The following is a 26,699-nucleotide window of genomic DNA, read 5'->3' as shown; positions in this document are numbered from 1 at the left end:
TTAGCAAAGTGTACAAAGAGGTGCTGGGGAGGGGGTTGAAGGCAGTGGGGGGGCCCTCTAGGTCCTGAGCTCTTAGATGCCATGTCGGCAGGTGGCTCCCAGAGGTCTGGGACTCGGGGTGGAGCCGGGGGCAGGGGTGGGGGGAACCCCTTCCATACCCCAGACCGCCCTCAGAAGGTAGATCCTTTCAGCTGTCAAGTTGGGGAGGGGTGAGGCCTGGGCCCGAGATGGCCATGCCTGGTCCATCCCAACTGGCTTCCCTGAACCCACACAACTGAGGTAAGACCCCCCAACCTACTTATAAAACCCAAGCCTGGGGTGCAAGCTCTGGGGCAGATATTTTTTCAAGTTTCAGATCAGGGGTCACATACTGGGGCAGTCTCAAGGACCCCCCCACCCCTGCCATCCAGCGCTAGGGGCTGCTGAGCATGCGGGACCTGCTGGGGACCCCTGGGAGGCCCAGAGGGGCCACGGCAGGCCGGGCAGGTTTCACATGGGGTCCACAAGCGCCTGGGTTCCTTTGTGCTCAGACAGCGGGCCCCAGCCCTCAACCACTCTTGGCAGCCCCAGTGAACCGAGGGGCTGCCCAGGTCTTCAGGACCCCGTTCTCTCCGATCTACACTGGGGCTCGGGAGGGTGGCGGCTATTTTGTTTTGCTTTAAGGGGCAGGTGCTCTGTGGCCTGTGTGAATCTCTGCCCTCTCCTGAGAAGACTGGGGCCCTCAGTTGTAAAGTGGGGGAAACACCAGCCTCCAGGGTCAGGAGCTCATGAGTGGCGTGGGAGAGCTGGCCAGCCCCTGCCCCCCCCCCGCCCCCAGCGCATCTGCCCCCAACTGCATCTGGCCGACTCCTTCCCATGGCGGCAGCACCCGGTGTGCCCTGCCCTGTGCTGGCACCCAGCCCCCTATCTGACACATGAGCTGGCCCCACCCTTTCTAATTGTATTTTTGTCACTGGTGTATCTGCTCGGCCTGTCTTCAGAGGACACCTGCGCTGTCTAGACCACCTGGGGCCAGCACGGAGCCTGGACCATTATCTGCCGGACCCCTCCCCGGGCCAGGCCCCAGGCGCCTGCCTCTCTGTCCCGGCAGGGTGGAGCCAGGTTGAGGTGCTGCAATGGCGGAGAAGGCGGCCCCCTCTCCCCGCACAGTGAGGGGGCGGCCTAGTCCTCAAGTGTCAGAGGTTCCAACTATTTCACTCCACACCCCTCCACCCCCCAATAAACCACTGCTGCCCAGCTCCCTGCGGGCGTTAGGACAGGCCTCACCCTACGGCAGAAGGCGGCACTGCGCGAGCGGAGGTGACTGGGCGGCCTTCCCATCTGTGGCTGCTGGCACCCCACCCCACTCTGCTGCTCTGCCCACACTCCAGCACACTGTGGGGAGCAGGCCCTGGGAAGAACCAAGCACCAAAAAGCCAGCTTCAGCACAATAAAACTTTTAATGCAAGAAAAGTCTTGTCTTCAGTTGCTTTCTCCTCCCAAAGGCCAGTGTGGAGGAGCCACCGCACCCCAACAGTGGACTCCTCAGGAGCATGTGCCTCCATCATCACCTAATACATATGGAATGTGGCCAAGGCTGGCGGGAGGCAACCAGGCCAGCCTGGGACTGGGACCCGGGAGAGGCTGAGCAACACTGAGGGGGGCATTGGAGGGCCAGAGAGACGTCCCTGAGACCCCTGGGGAGTGTCTGCCGGGACACTCCTCCAGCTTTGGCAGCTGGGCCAACACGGGGCTAGTGAGTGCCCCCAGGCCCCAAGGCTGTGCCAGAGCAGTGGCCTAGACTGGCCCCTCACAGCTCAGGGTCGTCCTAAGCGTAAGGTCAGGCGCTGGCCACCTGCGCTCAACAGCAGGAAGGTCAGCAAGGTCGAAGGGCTTGTCAAGATGAAGGGGAGAAGGACTGGGTTGTCCCTGGTCTGTGGACTGGACACCTGGCCCAGGCTGGAGCACCAACTACACCAAGTTCATGAGGACCCACCACCCACCTGAGGTGGGGGGGAGGTGCACCAGAATGTTCCAGAATGTGAGGGCGAGACAAGAAGCAAACGCTGGGTCCCCGAGAGAGGGGAAGGTGTGCTCCACACAGACCCCACACCTAATGGCTCCCCGAGGGTGCTACTCTTGGTCGGAGTGTGAGGAAGGAGACAAATCACAGCTTCTAAACAAGTGGTTGGTAAATTACTGGAAAATTCGGTCAAGTATGAAAGGTGTTACTTTACAGAACAAAAACTAGCTTATATGTTTTCTGGAAGACATTCTCTCATACCCACCTGCCCCCCGGGGTCACCCCCCAAAAAGGTAGCTGAGCCTTGCTTCTGTGACTGCTGAGCTGGGGCACGAAGCCAGTGGAACAGGAGCTCGGGAGGAGAGCTGGGCCCGTCGTGGGGGCAGCTGGGAAGGGGAAGGCACAAGAACAACTTCATCGGGAGTGCAGGGAGGAGGCAGGGCCGGTGCGAGGGAGCCACAGGCCTGCAGGGCGAGCGAGCTCAGCAACAGGGACCTTCGGTCCACATAGCCCAGAGCTGCCAGGCTGCCAGTAGGCAGGGGCTGGCTGGGGGTGGGCGGGGCGTCTCCCTGCAGTCAGAGGGTGAGAGGCTGGGGGGCAGCTGGACCGTGTGTGGGGGGCTGTCAGACAGAGGAGGCAAGAAAGAATGCTGCCTCTAACGTTATATATTAAAAATATCCTTAGTTCTTGTGCACAAAATTCCATCATTCACATACGAGCATCACCCCCACCTCCCCCGCTGGGCCCCGAGCGGCCCGGAAAGAAAGATGGTGGTTTTCCGTTGCAAGAGCCGAGGAAACATCCGCTCAGTCTTTATGGACCTCGAGAACCGCTGCCCCCCAGCCCCCCGCCCCCCCCCGCGCCAGGTTACTCGTGCCGCCGCTTGGAGGGTGGGACCAGGTGAGGGGGCAGGTCAGCGGGCAGCTCGTGGCCCTCCAGCTTGACCTTGATGAGGTGGTTGGCCAGGGCGAACTCCTCGTCGTCCAGCAGCCCGTCCTTGTCCACGTCGGCCAGCTTCCAGATCTTGCCCAGCACCGTGTTGGGCAGCTTGGACTTCACCATCTCCTTCTTGGCGTTGGCGCCCGTGATCTTGCCGTTGACGGGGGACAGCGTGTAGAAGATCTCGTCGTACGTGGGCTTGTCCTTGCCCACCACCCACTCGACGTCGTCGATACCCTCACCGGCCCCCTCGCCGTAGCCGTGGCCAAAGGGCCCGTTCATGGTGCCCTCGAAGGCGCCGCCCTTCACGGCCTGGGAGGGCATCTGGGACTCCTCCTGGCGCACCATCACCATCAGGCGGGCGATGTCGTTGGCCAGCATGTCGTCCACCGTGTCCAGCAGTTTGGGCTTCAAGGCCTGGAATTTGCTGAAGTCCTGGGTCTGTAGGAGTTCCTGGAAGGGTCAAAGGGCAAGGGTCTGGGTGAGGACAGAAGGGCCTGGCCCCACCATGGCCCCAACCCCTAAGGGCCCAGGGCCTGGGCTCCCGGTGCGGAAGCGGGGGTGACACAGGCAGCTTCCTTGCGGGGACTGGCTGGGGTGAAGGCGAGCGCCTGGCCCGGCCCCACCCTGCTCCACTGTGAGGGTGAGTCACGCATTCCCCTTCTGGAAGTCACTGCTTGGTCGACCCCTCCGACGCGGGTGGGGTGCTAGGGATTAACCCAGCTGCTTCCATTTTGGGAGGCCCCATCCCAGGGAGCATCTAGAGCACCACCCCGGCCTCGCTGCCCGCTGCCCACCCCCAGTTTGCCCAGGGCATGCGGCCGGCGGTACCTGCATCTTGCGCAGGCTGGGGAAGTCACCAGGGGAGATCTGGTGCTCCCGCTCGATCTTCTGGTAGATCTCTCCCAGGTTGTTCACCAGCTCTTTCTTTTTGCTCTCTTTCCCGAAGACATTGGGCATCTCCTTCTTGAGAGAGCTGATGATGTAGGCGTGGACCTGGGAAGGCAGGGTGGGGGCTGCGTCAGTTGCCTCCGGGACACTTGGCGGGTGAGCCTGGCGGGTTGGCAGGCGGAGCAGGCTCCGAGCCCCTCGCCAGAGGGGGCTGAGGTTGAGCTGGCCCTCGCAGCCTCAGGATGACTAAGGCTCAGGGCAGCCTGAAGGCTTCTCCCAGATGTTTCAAGCTTTATCCAGGCTTTCCTACCTGGCCAGGACATGGCCAAATAAGGTGGCACACCCTTTGATTCCCCACAGAGGGGTCCAAATGCCTGCAACACTTGAGGGCTCCAGCCCTCAAATCCCTCTGCCTGGGCCTGCCATCCAGCCGTCAGTGTGCTGCAGCCAGGCTCGCCCACTTCCCTGACAGCCGGCTGGCTAAGGTGTGTCACCAAGGGCCACTGTCTCCACTGTCCATCACAAGTCAGTGCCAAGAGCGCTCCAGGAAAAGGAAGCAGCCTGGCAGCAGCAGGTGTGGGACAGGCTTGGGCCTCAGGGCTGCCGGGTGACTCAGCGTCTGCGGGTGAGCAGGCAGGGCCGGAGGAAGCCCGCCTGCATTCTCACTGGACAGAGGCTGAGCCAGAGCATGGGAGCTGGGTCTCCTTTCCACTCAGCTTGGGACGGCCCTTGGGCCCTTGAGGAAGGATGTGCAGCCCTGAACCTCTGGAGCAGGTTTCCTCACCTTCACTGTGCATACAGGCCACCGGGGGTGGGGGTGAGGGGTGGGTTCAGATGCAGATTCTGGCTCTAGGCAGGTAGGGTGGGAAGGTGAGGCCCAAGAACACGGGGTGACTAGGAAGGAGCCTCGGCAAGCGTGGAGGATGAAGGGTCGGTTCTCATTCCTCAGGACAGGGGAACCTAAAGGTTCCCTGACTCTGGGCCCCCAGCGACGTGGCTGTTGGGTCCAGGGCTGGTCCTACAGGCACTGGGTGTCCAGGAGGCAGGAGTCTGGCTGGAGGGCTGGGCTCGCCCAGGACAGGAAGGGACTACATCCCGGTCCTGTTACACTCAAGAGCCTGGGGGCCCAAGTACCCACAGAAGGCCTCCCTGCCCTGCCACACCCCCCAGGCAGGCCTCTGCAGCTCTGAGACGCGCGCTGCTGCAGCAGCCACTGACCAGCCTGGCTGACAGCGGGGCTTGGGCCTGAGGGTCTGACCTGGACTTGGGCTTCTTGGGCAGGCTCGTGAAGCTGCACTACTCAGAACTGGGCGTCCCAGGAAGATGTGTTCTGTTTGGAGGGTCTGCTGGTGACACTGACCTTTGTTTCCCCGCCCCACTCGCCCTGGGGTCTCCATGATGTGCTTGGCCAGAGACTGAGATTCCAAACTCTTGAGTAATTCAGCTGCCGCCAGCGGGCCCCAGCTCCCCACTACTCTCTCCTGACCCGACTCAGGCCCCAGCTCCCCTGAGGCCTCCCAGCCCAGCCCAGCCCAGCCGCCAGTCATCTGTTTCTGCAGCCCTGGGCCCTGTGCTTACCCTGTGACAATACACGTAAATCACAACTTATTTTTCTCTACATGACCGGTGATCTGCTTTCCCTGGGACTGAGCGGAAGACAAGCTATAGGGCAGGGACCTGGCCACAACCAGGCAAGGCCCCCAGCACGTGCCAAAGGCACTTGAGTCTCCCCGGAAGGGGAAGCCGTGAGGCCCCGGCTGCCCCTCCCCCGCCTCCGGGCTGCCCTGGGTGCAGGGCTCCTTCCTATTTGAGGTCTTTCCCCCTGCGAAGAATCTGATAAGAAAAGGCTGCGCCCAGACCCGACAGCACAACTTGCGTGTGGCTGAGGGCCAGCGGGTTGCCTCAGGAGGCAGGTGCTGGCCCGGAGCCCCAGGCGCCCGCGGTACCTTGGCCAGCCGCGCCCGCTTGATCAGGTCGTTGAGCTTCCTGAGGGCGGCATTCCGCGGCAGGGACTGGATGTCTTTGAAGAGGTCCTGCTCCTCCGCCTCAAAGAGCTTGCGGTTGTCGGGAATGAGCAGCGGGTGCGACCAAAAGGAGCCGATATACACCCGCACCACCTCGGGGGTGTTGATGATCTTCCCCAGGGACCACATGAGGGCCCCGTAGACCCGCATCAGCTGCTGCGTCTCGATCTGGTCAGCCTTGTTGAGGACCACGCGGATCTTATCCTCGTGGTTCTTGAGGCCCTTGATGACCTCCGAGAATTCGTCCGAGATGTCCAGCTTGTGGGCGTCGAACAGCAGGATGATGCGGTCCACGCGCTCAGCAAACCACTCCAGGACGGCGGCGAAGTCATAGCCTGTGGGCAGAGGAGGCCAGTGAGGGTGCGGGTGCTTCTCAGCCGGGGGCACCCTGAGTTCCAGAATGTATACTCAGGTGGCAGCAGGACACTCCAAGGGCCGATTGCTATTTCCGTGTTCCCGTGGGAGCACCCTCGCCATCCAGTACCTGGCAGGCAGAGGCAGTGAACCAACAAAGCAACACAGAGGACGTCACAAAGTCCAAGCTCTAAGTGGGCGAGCCAAAGCACAGGGGTGCCAGGGGCCAGCAAGCCACACAGCATCGAGGAGACTGCCGCCTGGAAGCACAGGCAGCGGCCACCTGAGAGGACACCCTGGCCCCGCAGCCCCTCTACGTGCTGAGCTGCAGGCCAGGACTCTGCAGGAATCTCGTCTATTCTCTCTCTCTTTTTTTTTAAAGATTTATTTATTCATTTATACCAGCACTGGGTACAGTCAGAAGCACCGGGGGGGGGGGGGGGGTGGTGAGAGAATTCACCAGAGCCAGAGAGGAGAACAGAACAGGCAGAGTGATGAAATACACTGCTGAGGGGAGCAGCGGGCATGGCAGGAGAGGTATGTGACGCCATGTGGGACCCTCGCCAATGGCTGGGGATCGAACCCACGCTGCAGAGGCTGCGGGCAGCTTTGCAGCCCAGCGCTCAACTGTTGTGCCACCGGGGAGGCCCAGTCTCATATATTCTCTACAGGCAGGACAGCTCGGGCCGGACCTGGCCCCCCGCCCCCGCTTTCCACACTCCAGTCTTTCGGGTCCATGGCTGCTTTTGTCTACGGCCACACAGTACAGTTGTTGCGACAGAGACCATGAGGCTGCAAATCCAAAAATGTGAACGCTCTGACCCTCACAGAAAGCGTCTGCTGACCCTGGCTCTGCAGCCCGTGACGTGCTACAAACCGCTTCCCTACTCCAGGTTGTAAAGGGGCAGTGGTGGGACCAGATGGTCCTCAGCAGCCACCTCTGCTCTGCCACCTCTGCTCTGCGTGGTTTTCCAGCTTTCCTCTAGCAATGGGGAGGGGGGCGGCGAGACAGCTAACTGCAACTCTCCCTTTACAACTCCATTGTCTGGTTCACACCCCCGGGTAAGACTGCATTTCCTGGCCTCTCTGACAGCAGAAATGAACAAGAACCGGGAATGCAATGTGATGGGAGGAGCTGGAGCAAGCACCTTGGGCTTAGAGATAAAAGATGCACCTTCTGGATGGCCTGGAACTTTTATTTTTCCCGTGAACTATCTGATCTACCTGATTCAAGTCTATGCACTTGTGGGTGTCTGTAACAGGAGCTTACTTGGTATTCTATTTTACAGTCCTTCCACTTCTACTGCTGCTAGAAAATCCTGCTCCTCCCCTTCAGGAATACTAAGGAGAAAGGCCCCGTGGAAATAATGGCTCTTGAGCCCCTGAGAAGCCTGGGTCCCCAGCCCGAGCTGCCGTGTCCTCTCTGGGTCATTATGGGCAAGTGTCCTTGTCCCAGGGCTCAGTGTCCTTGTTCTTCACCCACTGCCCACAGGACCCCCCAAACGTAGGCCGGTTTCTAAAAACTACCAAGTACTCCACAGAGCAAAAATCCTGAGAAGCCGCCAGAGAAGCCACTCCTACAGAGAAGCACCTGGAACACTGCCTAGAAACCCAGCCAAGCCCACCTCCCCGCTCACAGAGCCTGTCCCACACCCCGGCCCCTGACCAGGGTGGATGTGCACAGCGCAGGCCCTGGTGAGGGCCAAGGACTGGCCTCATCACTGGCCAGGAACCAGACACCACAAACTCTGGCCCGGCTCTGAGGCCCCAGGCCACCTCTCTTCCCTGTGGCAAGACACAGAGACGTGAGGAAAACCCCAAGTCCACTGCTTCTGCCGACTGAGCAGGGTTGCCCGGCTGGGGCAGTAGCCCTTCCTTGCTCAGCATGCCGGGAAACAGGGTGCAGCACACAGAAATAGCCCCTCAACTGGCCAGAGGTTCCAAGGGGGTGGCAGTGGCAAAGTCCCTCTGAATGTGACCTCAGCCTGGGCAGGGCAGCAATCACCCACAGGGTCAGGAGAGGCTGGGCACCCACAGTCCACATGCTCGCAGAACAGGAGGCATGGGGAGTGCAGGCTGCGCCTGCCAGGCAGCCACCACCCTAGGCTTCTACTCCAACGTGCAAGGCGCCCCTGGACAATGAGCAGCTGGCGCCGTGATCTACGAGCAGAGGGTCACCCTGAGAGCCAAGCCGTCAGCAGAAAACTGGCCAGGGGAGGCCGAGGTACAGGGCTGCACGGGGCTACCCCAGCCTTTTATGACCAGCTCTGGGGACACAGGGCAGCTGTGGCAATGCCCCGACTCAGGACTAACCCGGGAGGGCAGCAACACGAGGCCCAGCTTCCCCCTTGTCTCTGTGTCCTCAGACCACCCCGAGCTGACCTGGCCGCAGATTCACACAGCTGGGAGGCGGTGATGCCAAAGCCAAGTGACCGGGAACAGGGGCGCCCTGACGGGCGGGGCGTGAGCCCATGTTAGCTTTGGCCATGTTAGCCGGGACAGGACACGGGGAAGCTGAGGTCACCCCCAGACTCCACCCGATGTGGCCTCACTGCTCCCTGCCACTGATGGAGGGGGCCCCCGGGGGAGGAGGGGGCCACCGGAGCCCCGACCGAGTGGAGCACTCCCGCCACCACACCCGCAAACCCAGTTTCTTGCCAGCACCTCACACTGGAGCCAACAGCTAAGTCCAGATTTTTTGCAGGTGAATGAAATTTCCTGTTTATTGTGGAAAGTGCTTGCGCTGGGGCGAGGGAGACACTGTGGTCAGCCAAGTACACCCGCAGGTCATGCACAAGGTCACAGCACCTAGACTTGTGTGGCGTCATGGCAGGTGCGTGACCACGCAGCCCCTGGGCCCCGGCCACTGCTGCCACCTGGCCACCAGCACCCCTCAGCCAGCAACAGCACCCCGGCCGCACCTCAGTGCCAGGGCACCCACTAAATCCTCACAACGGGCAAGGCAGTCCCCACCGCTGCTGCCGGCCCTGGGGCCTGAAGGCAAGTGAGAGTGTGGGGTGGGCTGGCCAGTGCACAGGCTCCAGGATACTCGGAGGCCCGGCTCAGTGACAGGGTCACAGCTGCCAAGGGGGGGCGCCGGGCAAGGGACAAACATGGAGGTGGGGACACAGAATGGGGCTTCATGGGCCCCAAGCCCGGAGGGGAGGGGTGGGGGGCTGATACCCAGCATCCCCACGAAGACACAGACATAGGGCCCGAGGGGGTGGGTGGGATAGGAAAGGCCGGCCCTGCAGGGCTAAGCCAGCCAGTGCCGCTCTGGGACCCCCAACTAATAAATAAGTCGTCACAGGAGGACATGGTGCCATGTCTACAAGACACCCAGCGTCAAGTTCACAGAGAAGGGGGGTGGCCCCGGGAGGTAGCGGTTGTTCAAGGAGGACCAACACTCGGGAAGCTTCCGCTGAGATGGACGGTGGCAGCGAGGGCTGCACAGCGTGGACTTAGTGCCACTGAGCTGTAAGCTTAGCGGGTAAGACGGTGCATCCTATGCTGTGCTTTCCCCATGGAGTCAGTCCTGGGGGGGGCACGGGGCGAGAGAGGAGCGGCTGTGGGTGCCACGCTGGGTCGCCTGGGGACAGCCAGTTTCGGGCTGTGTTAGGCCAGGGGCCTATCGTGGGTCCTGCTTCCGCCCCCAGTGCTGACAGAGACGGCAGCGGGGTGATGCCTCCGTGCCCTGCCCTCGGCCCTCCAGACACAGGTAGTTCCAGCAGATGGGGGAAAAGCTACTCATACATTCCAAATGCTTCTAGAACACAAACAATAGAGGGTTTGTCTCCAATCAACTTTTGCTTCCTGCTATTCAAGCTGCGTGGGCCCCAGCTCTCCATCACACACATTTCCAACTCGTGCTGGGCCAGGAGCGAGGGGCTGGGCGGGGAGCAAAACTGTGGAGCTGGGAGTCCCCACCAGAGCCTCCCCTGCCCTCCTCGGGCTGGACCCCGAGATGGCGTGCCCGCCTGGGGCGGCTCCACCGTCGGAACTGGCGTCCTCGCACCTGCATATTCACCAACGGAAACTGAAAATTAAAATCTGCACCAAGGCCAATGGCGGTTTTACTCAAAACTGCTTCAACCTGGAAACCCAGTGCCCGGGGGGAGAAGGGAGTGCAGACGAGAGCACGCCCCGGGAAGGGCCCGGGCAGCAGAACGGTGGGGCTGACGCGCTCCCATCACCTTGCCCGGAGAGCACTGGGGGCAGGCGCGCCGGCTCATGCGGGTGGGCTGCAGCGGCAACGTTCTGGAAAAGGCAACACTTGAGGAGCAAATGCCAGGCCAGTGTGTTGTCTGGGCTGGAAGAGGCCACAAAGGGGCACAGGGCACTCCTGGGGTCGTGGAAAAACTGTCTTGGCTGTGGGGACCCTGAAGTGGGTAAATCTGTAACGTATCAAGACCTCAGTAAATCCAACCTAAAAGCAAGCAGCAAGGGACGGTGGAGGGAGGGACAGACAGAAGGCTCTGGCATCAGGCCCACGTTTGCATCCTGAACTCTTCCCAGCAAGCAGTGGGGCCCTAGCAGGCGGCTTCCCCGCAGGGTGCTCCTCCGGCAAGGACGCGGAGACGGGGCCCCACCTTGCCCTGCCGCGAGCAGGCAGTGGGCGCCGGCGGGCAACCACAAGCACCTCATAAATGTTTGCTAATATTTACTAAGATTGTCTTGTGAGCTCAAGAGGCCCCACTTCTGATGGGTGTGTGGGCATCGATCGCTCCTGAGGCGTGAAGAATGCCTCATACCCCCAAATAGAAACGGAACATTTGCCGGCACTCGGGCCAGCTGCTCCCCAGCCGGCCGCCAGGCGCGCAGCCTGGGAACAGAGGCGAGTGCAGCGCGGGCTGGTACCGCTCCTCCCGCGGGCACGGCCGCCCACGGCCCTGGCACAGCCTGCGGCATTCTGGGTCAAGGGCTCCAGCCCAAGCCTGTCAGGCTGGGAGAGTCGGGGGGGAAGGCGGGAAGGATGAGGGGCCGCTGCACTGGGCGGGGGCGCCCAGGGAGGTCTTGGAACCTGAAGGGAAAGCCCGGCTGAGTCAGAGCTTCCCAGTCTGCAGCCTCCTGGGGATGTTTCTCAGAAAAAGGCCTTCCTCGTCCGGGTCTGGGAATCCCTGGACTTTTCAGGGTCTGTGCTGGTAACCAGCTGACACTGGTTGAACTCGGTGCACCAGCCCGAGCCTGGTCAATGTGCACACGGCCGGGCGCCACTGCGCTGGTGCTGGGCTCCCTGGCGCAGCCTCCTGTGCCGTCTGTGCCTTGGGTACTGCACCCAGGCTGCTGGGTAGCCTCGTGGGCAGCCAGAGCTGCTGAGAGCCAGTGGGAACCCGGCCCAGAGGGCATCTCAGGAGGCAGCTAATGCGAGGGGCTGCAGGAGGGGGCATTTCTGGGCCAGGAGCTGCAGGTCTGGACCAGAAGAGCCCATTCAAGTCCTAAGGAGCAGGATGGCACCCTGGCAATGAGAACTCAGGGGACCAGCCCGCCCTGCAGGACCTTGGGCAGGGAGAGAAGCAGGTGGCCCCTGTGGACTTCAGGAGAGCTGGGAGTCTAGTGCAGACCTGACAGAGACCCGCGGGACCCGAGACCGAGCACACCTCTCAGCACCCCACAAGGGGGCCCGGCCCGCCAACTCGAGCTCTGGAGCCAGCACATGCCAGCTCGCTCCCCTGGGCAAGTTACCCCACTCTCTAGTCTCCATTCTCTCCCCTGGAAGCATCAGCTCCCTCCTCAGCAGTGGTCAGCCGCCGGCCAGGGCTGGGCTCTGCTCCCCAAGCTCAAACACCTTCCTGCTGCTGCAACTCCCATGGGGAAAACCAAGGCACAAAAGGTGCAGCTCAGCTCACAGTCACGTCGTGACAGGGTAGCCCTGCCCTAGTCAGGCCTGGCCTCTGGACTGGGGTGTCTGCCAGAGCGTGCCACCCGCCACTCCCACCAAGGCCCCACCGCGACTGTGCAGGAGACTGGCCGCTGGGAGGCAAGGGCAGCCCTGCTGGCCCCGGTGCCCTTTGGAATGCCCCTTATCAGTCACATGGGCGGGCTCGGGAGTGAACGCTGTCCCCACAGGCCCCCCTTCTCTGCTGACACAGAGAACGTTATCTTCTGTCACTCAGGAGATTAGCACAGAGGGGCAGCGCAGCCTGAGACCCCCCGAGTCCCCTTGGCTTCTCTGGGACCGTGGTCAGGGGTTCCTCACCAAGCCAGGGCTGGATCTGCAAGTGCTGCGGCCTGCACAGTCTTCTCTCATCTCTGCAGTCCTCCCCGCGCACACAGGGACCACGGGGGCAGGGAAAGGAGCACGGGGGTGGGTAGCCGGGGGGCGGGGGGGGATGGAGCAAGTGCAATTAGCCACTGGACTGGACACGCAGCCCCCAGGACAGAGCTCCGCCGACCTTAGAGCACGGCCGCCTGCTGGGACCCATGGCCGTGGTTGGCCCTATCTCTCTGGGAGGGAAACACCTGCTTTCCACACCCTCACAAAGGGAGCAGGGAAGTGACTGGCAAGCCTGGAACACACTGCCCCGACTCCCCTTCCTCTGCTGGACAGGAGACCTGGGTGTGGTGGTGGGTGGGGCCTCCTAGCAGGAGGCCCCCCTCATGCCCAACTCCTCAGCCTGCTAAGCCTTGAGCACACAGGCCAAGGGCCGAGACAGCGCAGCAGGGAAGTTCATCCACTGCCTGGTGGAGAAGAGCTGCCTGTGAGCCTCCTCTGGGAGACAAGGATGGCCCCCAGAGCAGAAGCGCCCTTCCTCAAACACCTTCACGCCCAGCTCTGAAGGCCATGATGAATGCAGCCCTCCGGGAAGATAAGCCTCTTCTGGTGACTATTGTCCCTTATGGGGAAGTGTGTTCACGGGTGACCTCTGGCTGGGAGCAGGGGGCTCAGGTCTCTGTCTCTGAGGACCCCCAGTCACAAGGTCCTGGGCCCACGCCTGCAGCTCGGGCATTTGGGAAGATAATTCCAGAGAGCTTCAAAGAAAGTCCCTCCAGAACAGCTCAGCCCTGGAGGGTGACTGATAAAAAAAAGTCCCTCATGTGTCTAAGCGTAATTTATTTGGATTTTTGGATCTTGCTTTGGCAAAAGACAAGGCTTTGTGTTTATCAGGCACTTTCTTAAAACCAAATTGGAATAATAAGAGCAACAATGAAGAAAAAACTGGCCCTGACCTCGGCAGAAGGCGTCTCCTGGAGAACCTAAGGGCTTAAACTTGACAGGGAGCAAAGGGCGAAGGGCTGTGCCACCACTTTGGGGAGGGGGAGGGGTTGCAGCCGGGAAGGGAGATGCAAAGCTCCTCAGCACCAAGAACAGGCCCCCACCATGGCCAGGGCCGGACACAGAGCTCCCAAACCTCAGGCTGCTGGCTTCAAGGCCAGAGCGGGGGCCCAGAGGGGCGGGCACAGGGAAGACGTGTAGTGAAAGGTCACAGGCCCCATCACTCCTCAGGCCCTGAGCGTGACCTCACTCCACTTCACCTGGAAACGCAGCCAAGGGCGGATGCCTGCCGGCCAGCGTCGCCCCACCCCTCCCAGAAAGCATTTGTGCCCCAAGGCTCCACTCCCTTCTGCAAAAAACAGAAAAATAACCCAGTTCGGGCTCATCCTGAGCCAGTCGTCAGAGAGACACGGCCGTTTGTGCCACCGGGCCTGGCTGGGCACTGACAGGTGGCGCCAGGCACGCGCCCGGATGCTGCAGAGGACTAACAATTGGGCAACTTCAACCCCGTTTCCACCAGGCGCGAAGCGTCTGGCAAGTGACTGCGGGCCTCTCCTTTTTGCCTGATCGGTTCAAGTCAAAATGGTTCTCTCCAGCCCTGCTGTGGGGACGCACCAGGAGGCACGGGCTTTGGGAGGCAACTTCTAAACACCAGCTCAGGTGAGTCCCAGGGGCACCCAGGCCCAAGGAGTCAGCTCGGTCTTCAGGACTGAAGAAACTGGAGCCCAGATGCCCTGCAGGTGACCTCGCAGCTGCCCAAGGCCCCACCCCGGCCCCGGCCTCCTATCCAGCATGCCCCAGGGGCTGGGAAGCACGCAAGCCACGTGAGATTGGCCAAGATCCGCCTGAGATTGGCCAAGATCCACCCGCCAGTGGGAACCTCAGCTAGGGAAGCCTCCAGGGCTTGGCGCACCGTGGAGGCAGGGCTGGTGCAAGAAGGGTTCTCCCTTGGCCTGGGGGAGACCCGAGTGCGCCTGCGGGCCCCAGCAAAGTGATGGCACTGGTCATCAGGGGACAAGGTCCTCCACCCGGGGGCCCAGCCACGCCCCGGCCTGTTTACCTCGGCTGATGCGCTGTTTCTCCCCAGACAGGATGCCGGGAGTGTCGATGATGCTGATGCTATCCAGGACCGGGTTGGGCAGCTGGGCACACATGAACCTGCACGAGATGAGGGCCAGGGCAGAGGTTGAGACTCAGTTACAGCTGCCCTCCGCGTGACGGGGGTGCCGTTGGCACCCTCACTGCCTCTGGCTTCCCGGGAACTCATGGGAGGTTTGCTGCCGTCTTTGTTTCCAGGGTGGCACAGTCCAGCCAACTGTTTTCTTCTTCTTCTTCTTTTTTTTTTTTTTAAGATTTATTTATTTGTGCATACAAGAACTGGGGTGTGAGCCAGGGTGCGGGGGTAGGGGGAGTGAGAAGATCCACCGGAGACAGAGTGGGAAACAGAACAGGCAGATCTACTGAAATACACTGCTGAGGGGAGCAGCGGGCGAGACAGGAGAGGTCTGCTGCGCCATGTGGGTAGCTCCCTGGCCGGGGATTGAACTCGTGCTGCAGTGGCTGCTGATCTCTTGACAGCGCTGTCTTTAGCCCCTGCGCCACCAGGGAGGCCCCTGCGCCTATTTTCTTAACCCGGAATCCAACCAGCAGAGCAAACTGACCCACATCAGCACTTCCTTCGCCTAGCTTTTCCTCCAGAGGTCAACTTTAAGAGGTCAACTTTCAAGTTGCTGACTTGGTGTAAAAGCTGCACGTATCCAGGTCACCATTTCACCTCCAGGAGGGAAACGGGAGGGCGACACTGGGACCTTGAATTTCACATTCAGTCAACCACATGGGTCAATTTCCACACACCCAGGAGGTGGTCCTTCTGGGCCTGGTCCTTCCCCCTGCTGCTGTGGGCCCAGGACTGGACTGGGTGGCGGTGAAAACCCCAGGGGACAGACACCATTTTCTGGCAGTCCAAGCAGGCCAGAGAAGCACAAAGCCTTGGAGGGACTGGCAGCCCATGGGTGAGGGCCTAGCTGTGGGCCCAAGTCCCTGCTGAGCTGAGAACAGCCCAGAACAGCAAGGGGGCTGTCCCAGCTGAGAGCAGAGCTTCTTTATTTGAAAGAAAAAGGAATTCTTTAAAAACTCTGAAAAAGGTATTGTGAGCAAAGAAAATACTGACCCATTGTCTGTAGGACACAGGCTGCCTTTCCCACAGGGGGAGGGTCGGCGCCGTTGGCCTCCCTTGTGCCCCCACCCGCCCCAAGTGACCAGTGGTCCAGAGGCAGTGGGCAGCTGGCCAGGGTGAAAGGTGCTGCCTGTAAGTGCAATGGAGCAAAATCCACCGACCGGCAGGGTAACTGACCCTGGACCTCAGCTCACCAGTGCCGGTGGCAGAGTGGGCGTGTCACACCCGGGGTTCCTGCCAGGGACGGGAGTCACTGGAGAGGGGACCTGGGACAGGATCTGAAGCAGAACTGACTCTGAGAAGTAACACATCGACAAGTGCCTTGTAGGAGGCCTCTCGCAGGCAGGTAACATCTGTCCACTCTGCACAGCCTGCTCAGTGGGACAGAGAAAGCCAGCAGGCAGCTCATCCCCTCACCAGCAAGGAGGCAGATTTCATCTCGCTGAGGGGCCCACCCAGCAGGAGCTCTGCAGGACTCGCTGAGGACGCCCTGACCGAGCCCCAATCTTGATCTTCTCCATCTGATTTTAGCCTTAGAGCAGCCACTTAGGAGAGAGGCCGGAAAGTCAAGTTCATGCATGACTCAAAGGGTCTCTTTAAGTGCACCCCAGGCTCCGGGAGAGGCCGTGTCAGCCAGAGAAGGGCCCCCTTTGTGCACCCTCACCGGTGGCACTGACCCCTGTATCACACGGGCTGACACAGCAGGCGGGAACGCACAAACCCACGCCCCCCACCCTCAGTGATAAGGCCCCTTTAGACAAGGCCATAAGCATTTGGGGACCCTCTGGAGACTAGGTGCTGCCAAGGAAAGGAAAGCGTGTGTCTTGGGGTCCAAGGCACTGACACGGGGCTGTCTTGGAGCCCGCTTTTCCATAGTGCCCTTTCAAGGCGGTCCCAGAAGCACTGCAGCTCACCAGCTGTGCAAAGGCCTGTCAGCGCCATGTCAACGTGACACACTGGGCGCTCCAAGCCGTGGGTTCCTGAGCCAACTAGGTGGAGGCTGCCCTTCCAGAGGCTAAGATCCTTTCCAGCTCTGAGACTGGCCGGCTCCCCCGTCAGAAAACAGGTCACACGCCTGTTTCTCCTTTCCATGAAAGTACCGCTCTCACCACCAAAAGCGGAGCCCTAAGGACAGCCGAGGTGGGGACCGCTGCCCTTCCTTCTAGTTTCCCGGAGCTCCGTGTGGAAGGAGGGGCCTCTAATGCTTGGAATTCCCAGCACAGCAGGCTAACTTTCCAGAGATGGGATGGTTCCCACCAGCGCACGGTCTGAGCCAAGGGCCCATCTACATACACAAAATTTCTAAAACACCAGTAACTCCCAGGAAGGCTCCAGGCACAGAGGGCTACGCCCCTTCTGGAGGCTGAGCCCAAGGACTTTGTAGCACTGTCAGCCAACTGTAGTAAAACAGGACAGCAGGCTCAAATGCTGCCCGGGGGGCAAAAAGAGTGCCACTGCCGGTCTTCTGTGTTAAAGGTCAGCTCTGCGCCTGGAGGTGGGCCTGGCCACACGCCTGGATCAGGGCAGGCTGGTCTGCCCTGTGGGGTTGGCTGGACAGTGTCTGGGAGGAATGTGACCACACAGGGTGGAGACCTAGACAGCAAGAGGCAAGGACTTGCCCTGGGCCCTCCCCCAGACCCAGACTTCAAAAGGCACAGGGAGCTACTCAGGGAATGGGGTGCACAGAGAACAGATGTGGAGGTGCTCCGCGAGTCTCCTTGACTGGGGTGGGGACTTCAGAAGCAGAGACCAGCCCTCTGAGTTCCTTAAGGGAAAAGCGAGTTGCATTCTTTAGGGAGGAGGCACTGGTTTCATTCACAGCATCCCGGGAATGCCAATCTGGAGGGTTACCCTCATCAGGATGCAGCAGGAGTCACCATTTAACTGGGGAAACCAAGACCCGAGTAGGTTAAGGAACCTCATTAGTCTACAAAGGGACCTGGGGTCTGAATCTCACTGGGGGCGCCCCTGCCGCTGCCTGCGCGGCTTCCTGGCACCCCTGATGCCTCCAGACCCTGCGGAGCTGGGGGGGGGGGGCAGGTGTTCATCACCCCACCCTGCAGGCCACCCCTCCCCGCCCACCCCGCCCACGAGAACCACTGGGCCCGGAGGGAGGCACAGCCTCCACCGGGGCAGGGGGCGGCGAGAAGTTTCCCCGTGTTGTCCAGGACACTCAGGCAACAGTTCCCGGCAGGAAAGGAGGGGCGGGGGCTGCTCTGGATGAACCGAGCGTGTCCCGTCCAGGGGCAAGGGCCGACGTGGGGGGGTGGCCGGGAAGGGGTGGGCGGGCCCCTCATCCTCCGGGCGCGGGCCGCGGGATCCGAGGGTGCGTGTGGGCGTTAAGGTGATAACCTGGAAGGCTCTGGGGGCGACAGAAGCCGGCGGAGCCCGCGGGGTCTCGCCGGGGCGCGGAGACAAAGGGCGGCGGCCGGGGGCGGGGGCCGGGGGGCCGGGGGGGCCGGGGGGCCGGGGGGCCGGGGGGCCGGGGGCGCGTACCTGTTGAGGAAGGCGTTGCCGAAGGCGTTGAGCTTGCGGAAGGGGCGCCGCGGGTCCACGACGAGCGCGTTGCCGGGCACCACGCCCTCGGCCGGGCCGTGCATGACCGCGATGAAGGAGTCGGTGGTGGGCTCGGGCCCGATGCGCATGCCCGGGAAGTCCTGCTCGATCAGGTGGCGGATGAAGGTGGTCTTGCCCGTGCTGTACTGGCCGACGAGCAGCACCATGGGCTTGTTGTCGAAGTCGGCGTCCTCCAGCGCGGGCGAGTGGAAGTCGTGGAAGCGGTAGTGCTCCTCGAGCGGCAGCAGCTTCTGCGCGTACAGCTGCCGCAGCCCGTCGGCCACCGTCTGGAAGAGCTCCGGCTCCTTCTTGCGCCGCGCATCCTTGCTGACCCAGCTGAACATGCTGCCGGGGCCCGGGCTGGCCGCTGCGGGGAGCGGCGGCTGAGGCGGGCGCGCGAGCCGAGGGGGCCCGGCCGGCCGGCGAGGGGCGCGCGCGGCGGGCGGCGGCGGCGGGCGGGGGGCGGGAGCGGCCCGCACTGCGCAGGCGCACGGCGCGGCCGGCGGAGGCCCTCGGCGGAGTGGCGCGCGGGCGGCGCGGCGCCCTTTATAGCCGGGCCGCGTGGGGGGCGCGCGCCGCCGCCGCGCGGGGGGCGGGGCCCTGGAGGGGGGCGGGGCCCCGCCCGCGAGCCCCGTGCCACGTCCCCCCCTCCCCCGCCTCCCATTGGCCGTCTCCAAATCTCGCGAGCTCCGCTGCTCGGGCCCTGGCCCGGCGCCGGGGCAACCGCACCTGCTGGCCCCGCCCCCGGGGCGGCTCGCGGAAGTGCTGCGGTTGGAGGGCGGGAGCGGGCGCCGGGCACGAGGGCCGCCGGGCCCGCGCGCCTCCTGCGCCCGCGAGGGGCCCGGTTAGCCCTCCCGGCGCCCCCCCCCCGCGCCATGATCGGGCCTCCCCGTCCCGCGACGCGGGCCCCCGGATGCGGGGGAACGGGGGGCGCCTCTGGCCCTAACTTGCCGCCCCCTGTCGCGCGCCCTCCCCGGCGCTGCCTCTCACCCCTCATCCTCGGTCTGCGCTGGGGAAGGGGTGGCGGGAAGCCGAGGAAGCAGACGTCGAGGCCGGCGGTGACCGTGGAGGGAGACGAGGGCGCGCTCCCCTCCGGCCGGAGCAGCGGGGAACTGGGGCGCGCGAAGAGGGGGCACCTTCCTCAAGAAGGAAGGGGTGCAGAGGCAGTGGCGGCCTCTGGCCACTTACGTCTCGAGGAAGGGAAGTGAAATCGGAAATTCCCTCCGTGGGGTGGACGGAAAATGTGGGGCAACAGAGAAGTCTTGTGGGAAGCTAGAGGGAATTAAAAACCCAAATGCTTCCGCTTTCCTCTCAGGCACCCCCTCTTACTCTGACCGCTGTGCCCCTTCCCTTACCAGTTCCTGGCTGTTCCATTAAGCGCCTTCCCCCGCCATCATCTCTGGCCACACACAGGCCCCCTGGGCTGTCCAGGCTGATGAGAATCTTCAGGGGGTGATGTCAGAGCTGGGGGAAATGTGATTGTTATGTAACCAGGTGCAGGACACCAAAATGTGGGAGGCTGGTCCCCTGGGGTGGGGGCTCCTGGCCAGATCTAATACACACCTGGGAACTTGGGGGGCCCACACTCAACTTTCTGATTCTGGGTGAAGTGGGAACCTGGAGGGGGGGGGCCTTCTGAGGGCAGGAAGCAGGCTGACGGCCCAGGGGACAGGGGAGAGCGCCAGTCTGAACCAGCGGACTAAGGAGTTGAGTCTGGTGGAGAGGGCGAGAGGGGAGGTTTGATCGCCCACCCCTGCAGGACCAAACCTCGGTGCCTTCTGGGGGAATAAGTCACATTACATTGCCTTCCTCTGTGGGAGAGCAGACAACGCACCCAGCCCTGCAGTCTTAGGTCCGAGACTTACTGCTTGTATTCATGATGTCATCAGCATCCTTTTCATCAAGCCATGAGACTTTCTGGCATTTTCCTCAAAAGAGGATATTGAGAGTCCTGGGCAGGGCAGCCCCCAGCAACTGCGTGCCAGCTGGTGACCCCGAGCCTAGGGCGGGCCCAGTGCAGACTTCCTGGGCCAACCTTAGAGGCTAAAGGCCTCCCTGCTCTACTGCGCTTCGAGGGGTCCACCCCGGACATGTAATTTCTAGACTGTTGCCGGGAAGGGCCGGGGGCTGGAGATCCTGAAAGAGGTGTTTGTTCCGTGGCCTGAATAAAGCTGGGCCATGCTCAGCTCCCCAACACTGACCCGCAGTGGTTTCATGTCTCCCCGGCCCCGGGTGCTGGGAAACCCAGCCCTACAAAGTTGAAAAGAACAAAATGTTCCTGGGTTATTTATAAGCTGAGCAGCCGGGTTGTTGTGGACAGCCGCTGCTTTCTGTGAGGAGCTCCAAGGATGGGGAGATGGGAGCGCGCCTTCCTGAGGCTCAAGCGGCAGGAATTCATTTCCCCAGTTTCACGGAATTGGCACCCAGGGCCTGGGCAGCTTCCTTATCTAGTAATGCCCCAGATTGCGAAAACAGCCTTATGTTTTTGTTTTTGGGGTTGGGGAGTTTTCTGCTGGGTGGGAAAGTAGCGTGAAATGGGAGCAGATCCTTTCACTTTTGGTTTCTCCTCTTTCACTTTCTGTCTTTGCTGGGCCCCTGGCGAATGGCTGAGGACGGGTTCAACGCTTCTATTTCCAAAGCGATGCCCAGTGATTTCTTCTTGGAGGCTGCTGTCAGCCAGGACAGAGGGGTCAGCTGCTGTCCCTCAAAGCCATCTGCTCGGTCCCGTAATGGTCCTGAGAAGTGTCTACTTCTCAAGTAAAAGTCAATTTAAATAAATGGAAAGAAAAATGGAGGGTTTTTTTCTCCAAATATGGCAGAAGAAACAGGCTGGGAAAGTGCAAAAACACATAGGTTTGTCCCTGGGGTGAGCCACGGCGCCTTTCTCCAGAGAGAGTTTGCATAGGAGCACACTTGGCTGATCTCGCCCTCTCGGAGAGTAGATCTGGCCAACGGGTCAGTTTTGCTAAAACCACTCAAGAAGAGGGAGGACTCTATTTTTTTTTTAAATATTTGTTTATTTATGCATGGAACTGGGGTACAGGCCAGAGGTTAGGGGGGTGAGAGGATTCACCAGAGACAGAGTGGGGAGCAGAGCAGGCAGATCCACTGAAATAAACGGCTGAGGGGAGCAGTGGGGAGACAGGAGAGGTCTGCTGCTCCATGCAAGTCAGCTCCCTGGCTGGGGATTGAACTCAGGTCACAGTGGTGATAGCACGGAGACAACCCCTAGGCCACCAGGGAGGCCAAGGGGGCTCTCTTTTAGAGGCCCAGCGTGGACCCGGAGCTAGGCTAGGCTCTGTGTCCCCACATCTGTCCCTGTGGCCCCAGGGCCCCCGGGGCCTGGGGGAGGTGGTTTATCACTTGGCACACGAAGTCTCGCGTGGGTATAACCCTGATGTCCCTGCTGTCTCAGCAGCCCAAGAGCACACATGGGGACGGGGAGGTGGCTGCCCAAGTGACCACAGTCCCAGCTGATCCCTCCTCTCGTCCCTCTACACATGTTCTTCTACTCCAGCCACCTCTCCCTTGTCTCAGCCTCCTCCCTGGTGCCCATGGCTGGGGCCTGCCCTCAACCTCACCATGGGCCTCGCAGGCTGGGGCCTGGAACGGGCTTCTGTCCCCGGGCCTGCCACCCTCAACCACCAGGGCACAGAGCCCAGCCCCTCACTCCCATCCCCCAGCAGGGGTCAGACCTTATGCCTGAGGGCTCCCCCAGCCCCCTCCACTGACCTAACACCTCCCTTCTCTCCCCCCCCACCATCAGTCTCCACACAGGTGGCTTTGAGCTGGCTGATTGCACAGCTGCCCTGCTCACCTCCTCTGCCTACCCTCAGTCTCTCACTTCCCTTTTGCTGGAACATTGCTGACCTGAAGCTCAGGCCAGAGCATGGATCATCGGAAAAGGGATTGGAAGCCGGAAAGATGAGAGGCCCACCCCCACCCAGGCTCCCTCCCGGAAGGATGCACTGGGGCCTCTCTGGTGTTGGGAGTGCTACGGATGCTCAGAGGCAGTGGCCCAGCCTGTGTCCCGCTCACCCCGCCTGAGGCTCTAAGCCCTGCCCCCTTCTGTAATCCTTGCAGGCAGATGTCCCAGACCCCCCTGGGGTGCACACAGGCAAGTGCAGGGCAGGAGTAGGTGGCTCACCCCTGGGGCAGGTGGAGTTCGGGGTGTCTTGGCTTCACATTGGTAATCTGAGTGGTCTGAGATGACACAAGCTCTTTAAAACCAGAGAGTTCTGGGGGGCCTCCCTGGTGGCACAGGCCGTTGAGCGCAGCGCTGTGAAGCTGTCCACAGCCTCTGCAGTGCCGGTTCGATCCCTGCCGGCCTCGGAGCAACCTTCATGGTGCATCAGACCTCCCCTGTCTCGCCCGCTGCTCCCCTCAGCAGTGTGTTTCAGTCAGTCTGCCTGTTCTGTTCCCCACTCTGTCTCTGGTGAATCCTCTCACCCCCCACACCTCTGGCCTGTACCCCGGCTCTTATATAAATAAAATAAATCTTTAAAAAAAAAAAAAAGGCAGAGAGTTCTCTCCAGCTGAGTGCAGAGGAAGGAAGGTGGAGACTCAAAGCACGAGAAGGATCCATGGGCCCTTGATGGCTTGAAGGTGAAGGGGCTGAGTGGGAGGGAACATGGTGGCCTCTGGGAGCAGAGGACCCCTGCTGACTGCCAGTGTGGAAACAGGACTGCAGCCCTACAGCCTCGAGGACCTGGATTCCACCAAACCTGCCTACCAGTGAGAGGGACCAGGCCGGCACCCCCTGCCCAGAGCCCCACCCCAGCACCTGATTTCAGCATCCCGGCCGGACCCCTTAGCCTCTGTCTGGTGAGCTAAGCCACTGAGGTTGTGGCCACTTGTGGCTACGGAGGATGCCGAGCGTGACAGGTTTGTCTTCTGAGATATTCAGGGGCCAACACCTGGCAGCCCTTCCTCCGGCGCAGAGGAGACAGAGGGAAACAAAGTGGGCGTGGAGTCAGGGGCCCTGGATGTGGGTGCAGTTGGCAGCACTGAAGACAACGTGACCTGGCTGCACACACACACATGCACACACACACACCCCATATACTACAACACACACATCACACACGCCACACCACGCACACACCACGCACACGGGTTCTCAATGGGAGGCGATTTGCTCCCCTGGGGACATCAACCATATCTGGAGACAAGGTTGTGGGTGCAACTTGGGGTGCTGTTGGCATTTAGTGGGTAGAGTCAGGGATGCTGCTCATCACCCCCCACTCACCAGAGATCTTCCAGCCCCACCTATCAACAGGGCAGAGGGTGACACGGTGACACACGCGCTCTCAGCCCCATGCAGGGCCCTTGCAGCAGCCAGCACATGCCGGTCAGGTTCAGAGGCAAGTGACTGTGCTGTCTAGTAAGACCCAAGGTCAGTGGCCCAGCTGCCAAGGGTGGGGGGGGCAGGACACACCCACCTCGGGATTCCGTGGGTGGTTGGACTGGGTGCCAGAACAGCAAAGTCAGCTGCCTTTGATTGCAGACAAGTCCACAGGGCTCTCCCGGCATCCTAGGAGCTGAGGCAAACGTTACACTCATTTTCATATTGTCCAATTTTTTTGTCGTGGACATATTTGACATTTTCATGTGTTGGGGAGGAGATAGTGGGAGGTGGGTGAAGGACATTCTACAAAACGCCTGGCCAGTAGCAAAAGTCCAGGTCTTGAACAACAAAGAAAGGCCGAGGATGGTTCCAGATAAAAGAAGGCAGAAAAGACCTGACAAGCCAGAAGGAGCATGTCGAGTTCGGGTTCGCGGTCAGCCGGGCCCGGAAGGCGGCCGCGCCCTTGCCTTGGGGTGAGTGTTGCATCACTGTCCCCGGGTCTCCATGTGGCAGCTGTGCTGTGCTTGTGTAAGAAGTTGGTTGCTCAGGAGACCTGTGTCAAAACAGCTGAGGGTGAAGGGTCGTGACCAGTGTCACTCTCAAGTGGCTCAGAAAAAAATGTGTGTGTGTGATAGAGAGAGAGGGCGGAAGTAAATCTGGCAAACTTTAACCACTGGTGAATCCAAAGGGAGGGCATATGGGCATTCATTGTACTGTTATTGCAGCTCTTGCAAAATCTCCTAATTGTCAAAAGCAAAAAGAAAAGGGAGGTGACAAGGTCCCCTTCTCCACCCGGCACCTTGTAGCCTGTGCAAGATTAGATTTGTTGCCCCATGACCCAGCAGCACCAAACCAAAGTCCATTTGTAGTAAAATTGGTCAATCAGCTGAGTTCTGTGGAGGCCAGGGGCCGGCCCGCAGCAGCGGCTCAGGCTGCAGGCCTCGGGACACAGCCGGGCCTCAGCGAGGGCCTGTTCTCTAACAAACAACGACACAACCACACGCTGTTTGGGCATGAACTGCAGACAAAGTCAGGGAAGTGGTCGCCCTCCGGGCTGCTCTAGGCTTCCCTGGGGAGGGCTCACGGGGAAGGACACACCTGGGGGCCTCCGCACCACAGGCTTTTTGTCTTTCTTCACAAATTTGCATTTGTCTTACACACAGCAGCAGCCACAGACGTCCTGCCAGGAGCCCCACTTGGTGCAGCTTGCTGAGCCCTGGGACCTGCCACCTGTAGGGGCAGCTAAACCCATCGCTGCTGGCTGGCTGCGGGGGGGCCATGGAAAGAGCTGGGAGGACGGAGCGGTGGGGAGGATGGAGAGATGTGGGGAGCATGGACAGGTGGGGAGCATGGAGAGGTGGGGAGCTTGGAGAGGCGTCGGGAGCACGGGGCAGGCGGCCTGCGAGCTCCGCAGGCTGCGGCTCCGCGCGCCCCCTGGTGGTGGCCTGCAGAAGCGCCGGCTTGCAGCGCTCGGCCCAGGCCTGGTTCTGCTTTCCAGACCGTTGTTGGGGGTCCCTCCTTCCTCGCCAGGTCCTGACCAGGCGCCTGGACTTCACCTTCTCAGAAAGTTCCTCCGGGTCAGGGCGGCCCAGCCCCCACTCCTTCCGCGGCCGTCCTTGGGTCTGGAACACACCCGGCCTGCATCCTCGTGTCCAAGGGTGTGGCCATGGTGGGGAGGACCACGGTGGGGGCAGGGGCGGTTGCCGAGGGCCCCTACCTGAGGTGCCAGCCTGCCACCCTGGGTAGCCGACCCCCCCTCAAGCATCTCCGTTCACACGGTCCTTCAGCAGGCATTTATTAAGCACCTACTCTGCGCCAGTTTCTGAAGCTACAAGCAACAGAAGTCAGCGGCCGGGTGCGAGGGGGGCTCTGAGAGGCTCCAGGGTGTCATGGGAGCCGCTGGGGGTGTCCTGGAGGTCTTGGGGAGGGGGTGGGAGCGGGGTGCAGCCTGAGCCAGCCCAGGTCAGTGGAGGCAGAGGCCCAGGTCAGCGGAGATCCAGGAGCCACCGGGGACGAGGTCCCTGGGAGCCGCTAGGCTCTGGAGAGGCGGAGGGAAAAGGAGAGCCCGGTAGGGCAGGGGCCGCCATCCGTGCCACCCTGAGCCAGCGCACTGAGCCCCGCAGGGCCGGAGTGTAGCACCCCACCATTCAGCCATTGTGTCTGGAAGCCCCCACCCTGAAGGGCTCCCCCCCCCCCCTCCGCCAGTGAGGATGCCTGAGGCTTGGACTTCGCCCTCCAGGCGTCTGGGGCTAGCCAGGGGGAGATAAGCACACAGCTCTCAGCTCTGTCAGCGGGAGATAAGGGGTAGGGTGGGAGAGGCCCGCAGAGCCCGGGCAGCCGGGGAGGGACCCGTCCTGCAGTCACGGGGTTGGGGGGGGCATCTGAGATGGGCATCTGCTCCCGGGCCCGGGGCAGACGGCGCAGGGTGAGCGACGCCACTGTGGGAAGGGGTGAGCAGCTGTCACGGAGCCCGGAGGCTTGTCAGCTGCAGAGGGCCTTGGAGGGGGGAGGTCCCACTCGCGCTGTGACTTCAGCAGAAGCCCAGCCTCTCTGAGTTGTGTCCTCGTCGCTCGGACAGGCCAGAGAGTTGCGGAGCAAGGTTACCAGATGGCTGCAGGGGACGTGTGCCCATGGCCGGCTCGGAGGAAGAACTCAAAAACCAATTAAGCAATTTGGATTTTATTCCTAGGTCTGTGTTTCCGTTGTTTTAAAATTTATTATTAGCAGCAGAACACCTTTTTCTTCAAGTGAAAATCCCTCCAGAACACCGTGGCATAAAGAAGAGGCGGGAGCGAGCCTGGGGCAGGGTGGGGTCTGTGGTCCTGTCCACTCTGCTGCTCTCCCCTCAACCTCCCGCACAGGGGGTGGGGAGCCTGGGGGTCGGGGCTGGGCTGCAGGGAGGTGAGACGGGCCAGAGGGAGGAGAACCTGGCTCAGGTCCCTGTCCGGGGTGGGCCCAGAACCCTTAGCCTCACCGGACCTGAGTAGTACTTCTTCCGGGGAGAAGATGGAGGCTCAGGATCTGCTCAGATTTATTGAGCCTGGGCTGGGGCTCAGCTCACCAAAGGTGGGGGAAGGGGACAGGACAGCACAGAGGCTGGGTGAGCAGAGCGCTGGGGAAACGCAGGTGCTGGGGGTGCCCAGGGGTGCTCAGGATAGAACGGGCTTCAAGGAGGCATCTGGAGGCAGCCAGTGCTT

General features: G+C 61.5%; 1 protein-coding gene across 1 annotated transcript; it reads right to left on the bottom strand.

Annotated features, from left to right (window-relative positions):
* Positions 1–2,869: 2,869 nt before the first annotated feature.
* Positions 2,870–19,529, bottom strand: EHD1 (EH domain containing 1; the record flags this gene model as incomplete). The annotated part of the gene is made up of 6 exons (XM_084239051.1): positions 2,870–3,394; positions 3,773–3,937; positions 5,779–6,191; positions 14,484–14,581; positions 18,096–18,522; positions 19,511–19,529. The coding sequence occupies 6 exons, from the start codon at positions 19,527–19,529 to the stop codon at positions 2,870–2,872; spliced, it is 1,647 nt and encodes a 548-aa protein (XP_084095177.1).
* Positions 19,530–26,699: the final 7,170 nt, after the last annotated feature.

This window comes from Talpa europaea, assembly GCF_964194135.1.
Source record: "Talpa europaea genome assembly, chromosome: 1".
In the NCBI taxonomy this organism is placed as follows: domain Eukaryota; kingdom Metazoa; phylum Chordata; class Mammalia; order Eulipotyphla; family Talpidae; genus Talpa; species Talpa europaea.
The sequence above is the reverse complement of the archived record's forward strand: the minus strand, read 5'-3'. Positions and strand labels throughout refer to the sequence as shown.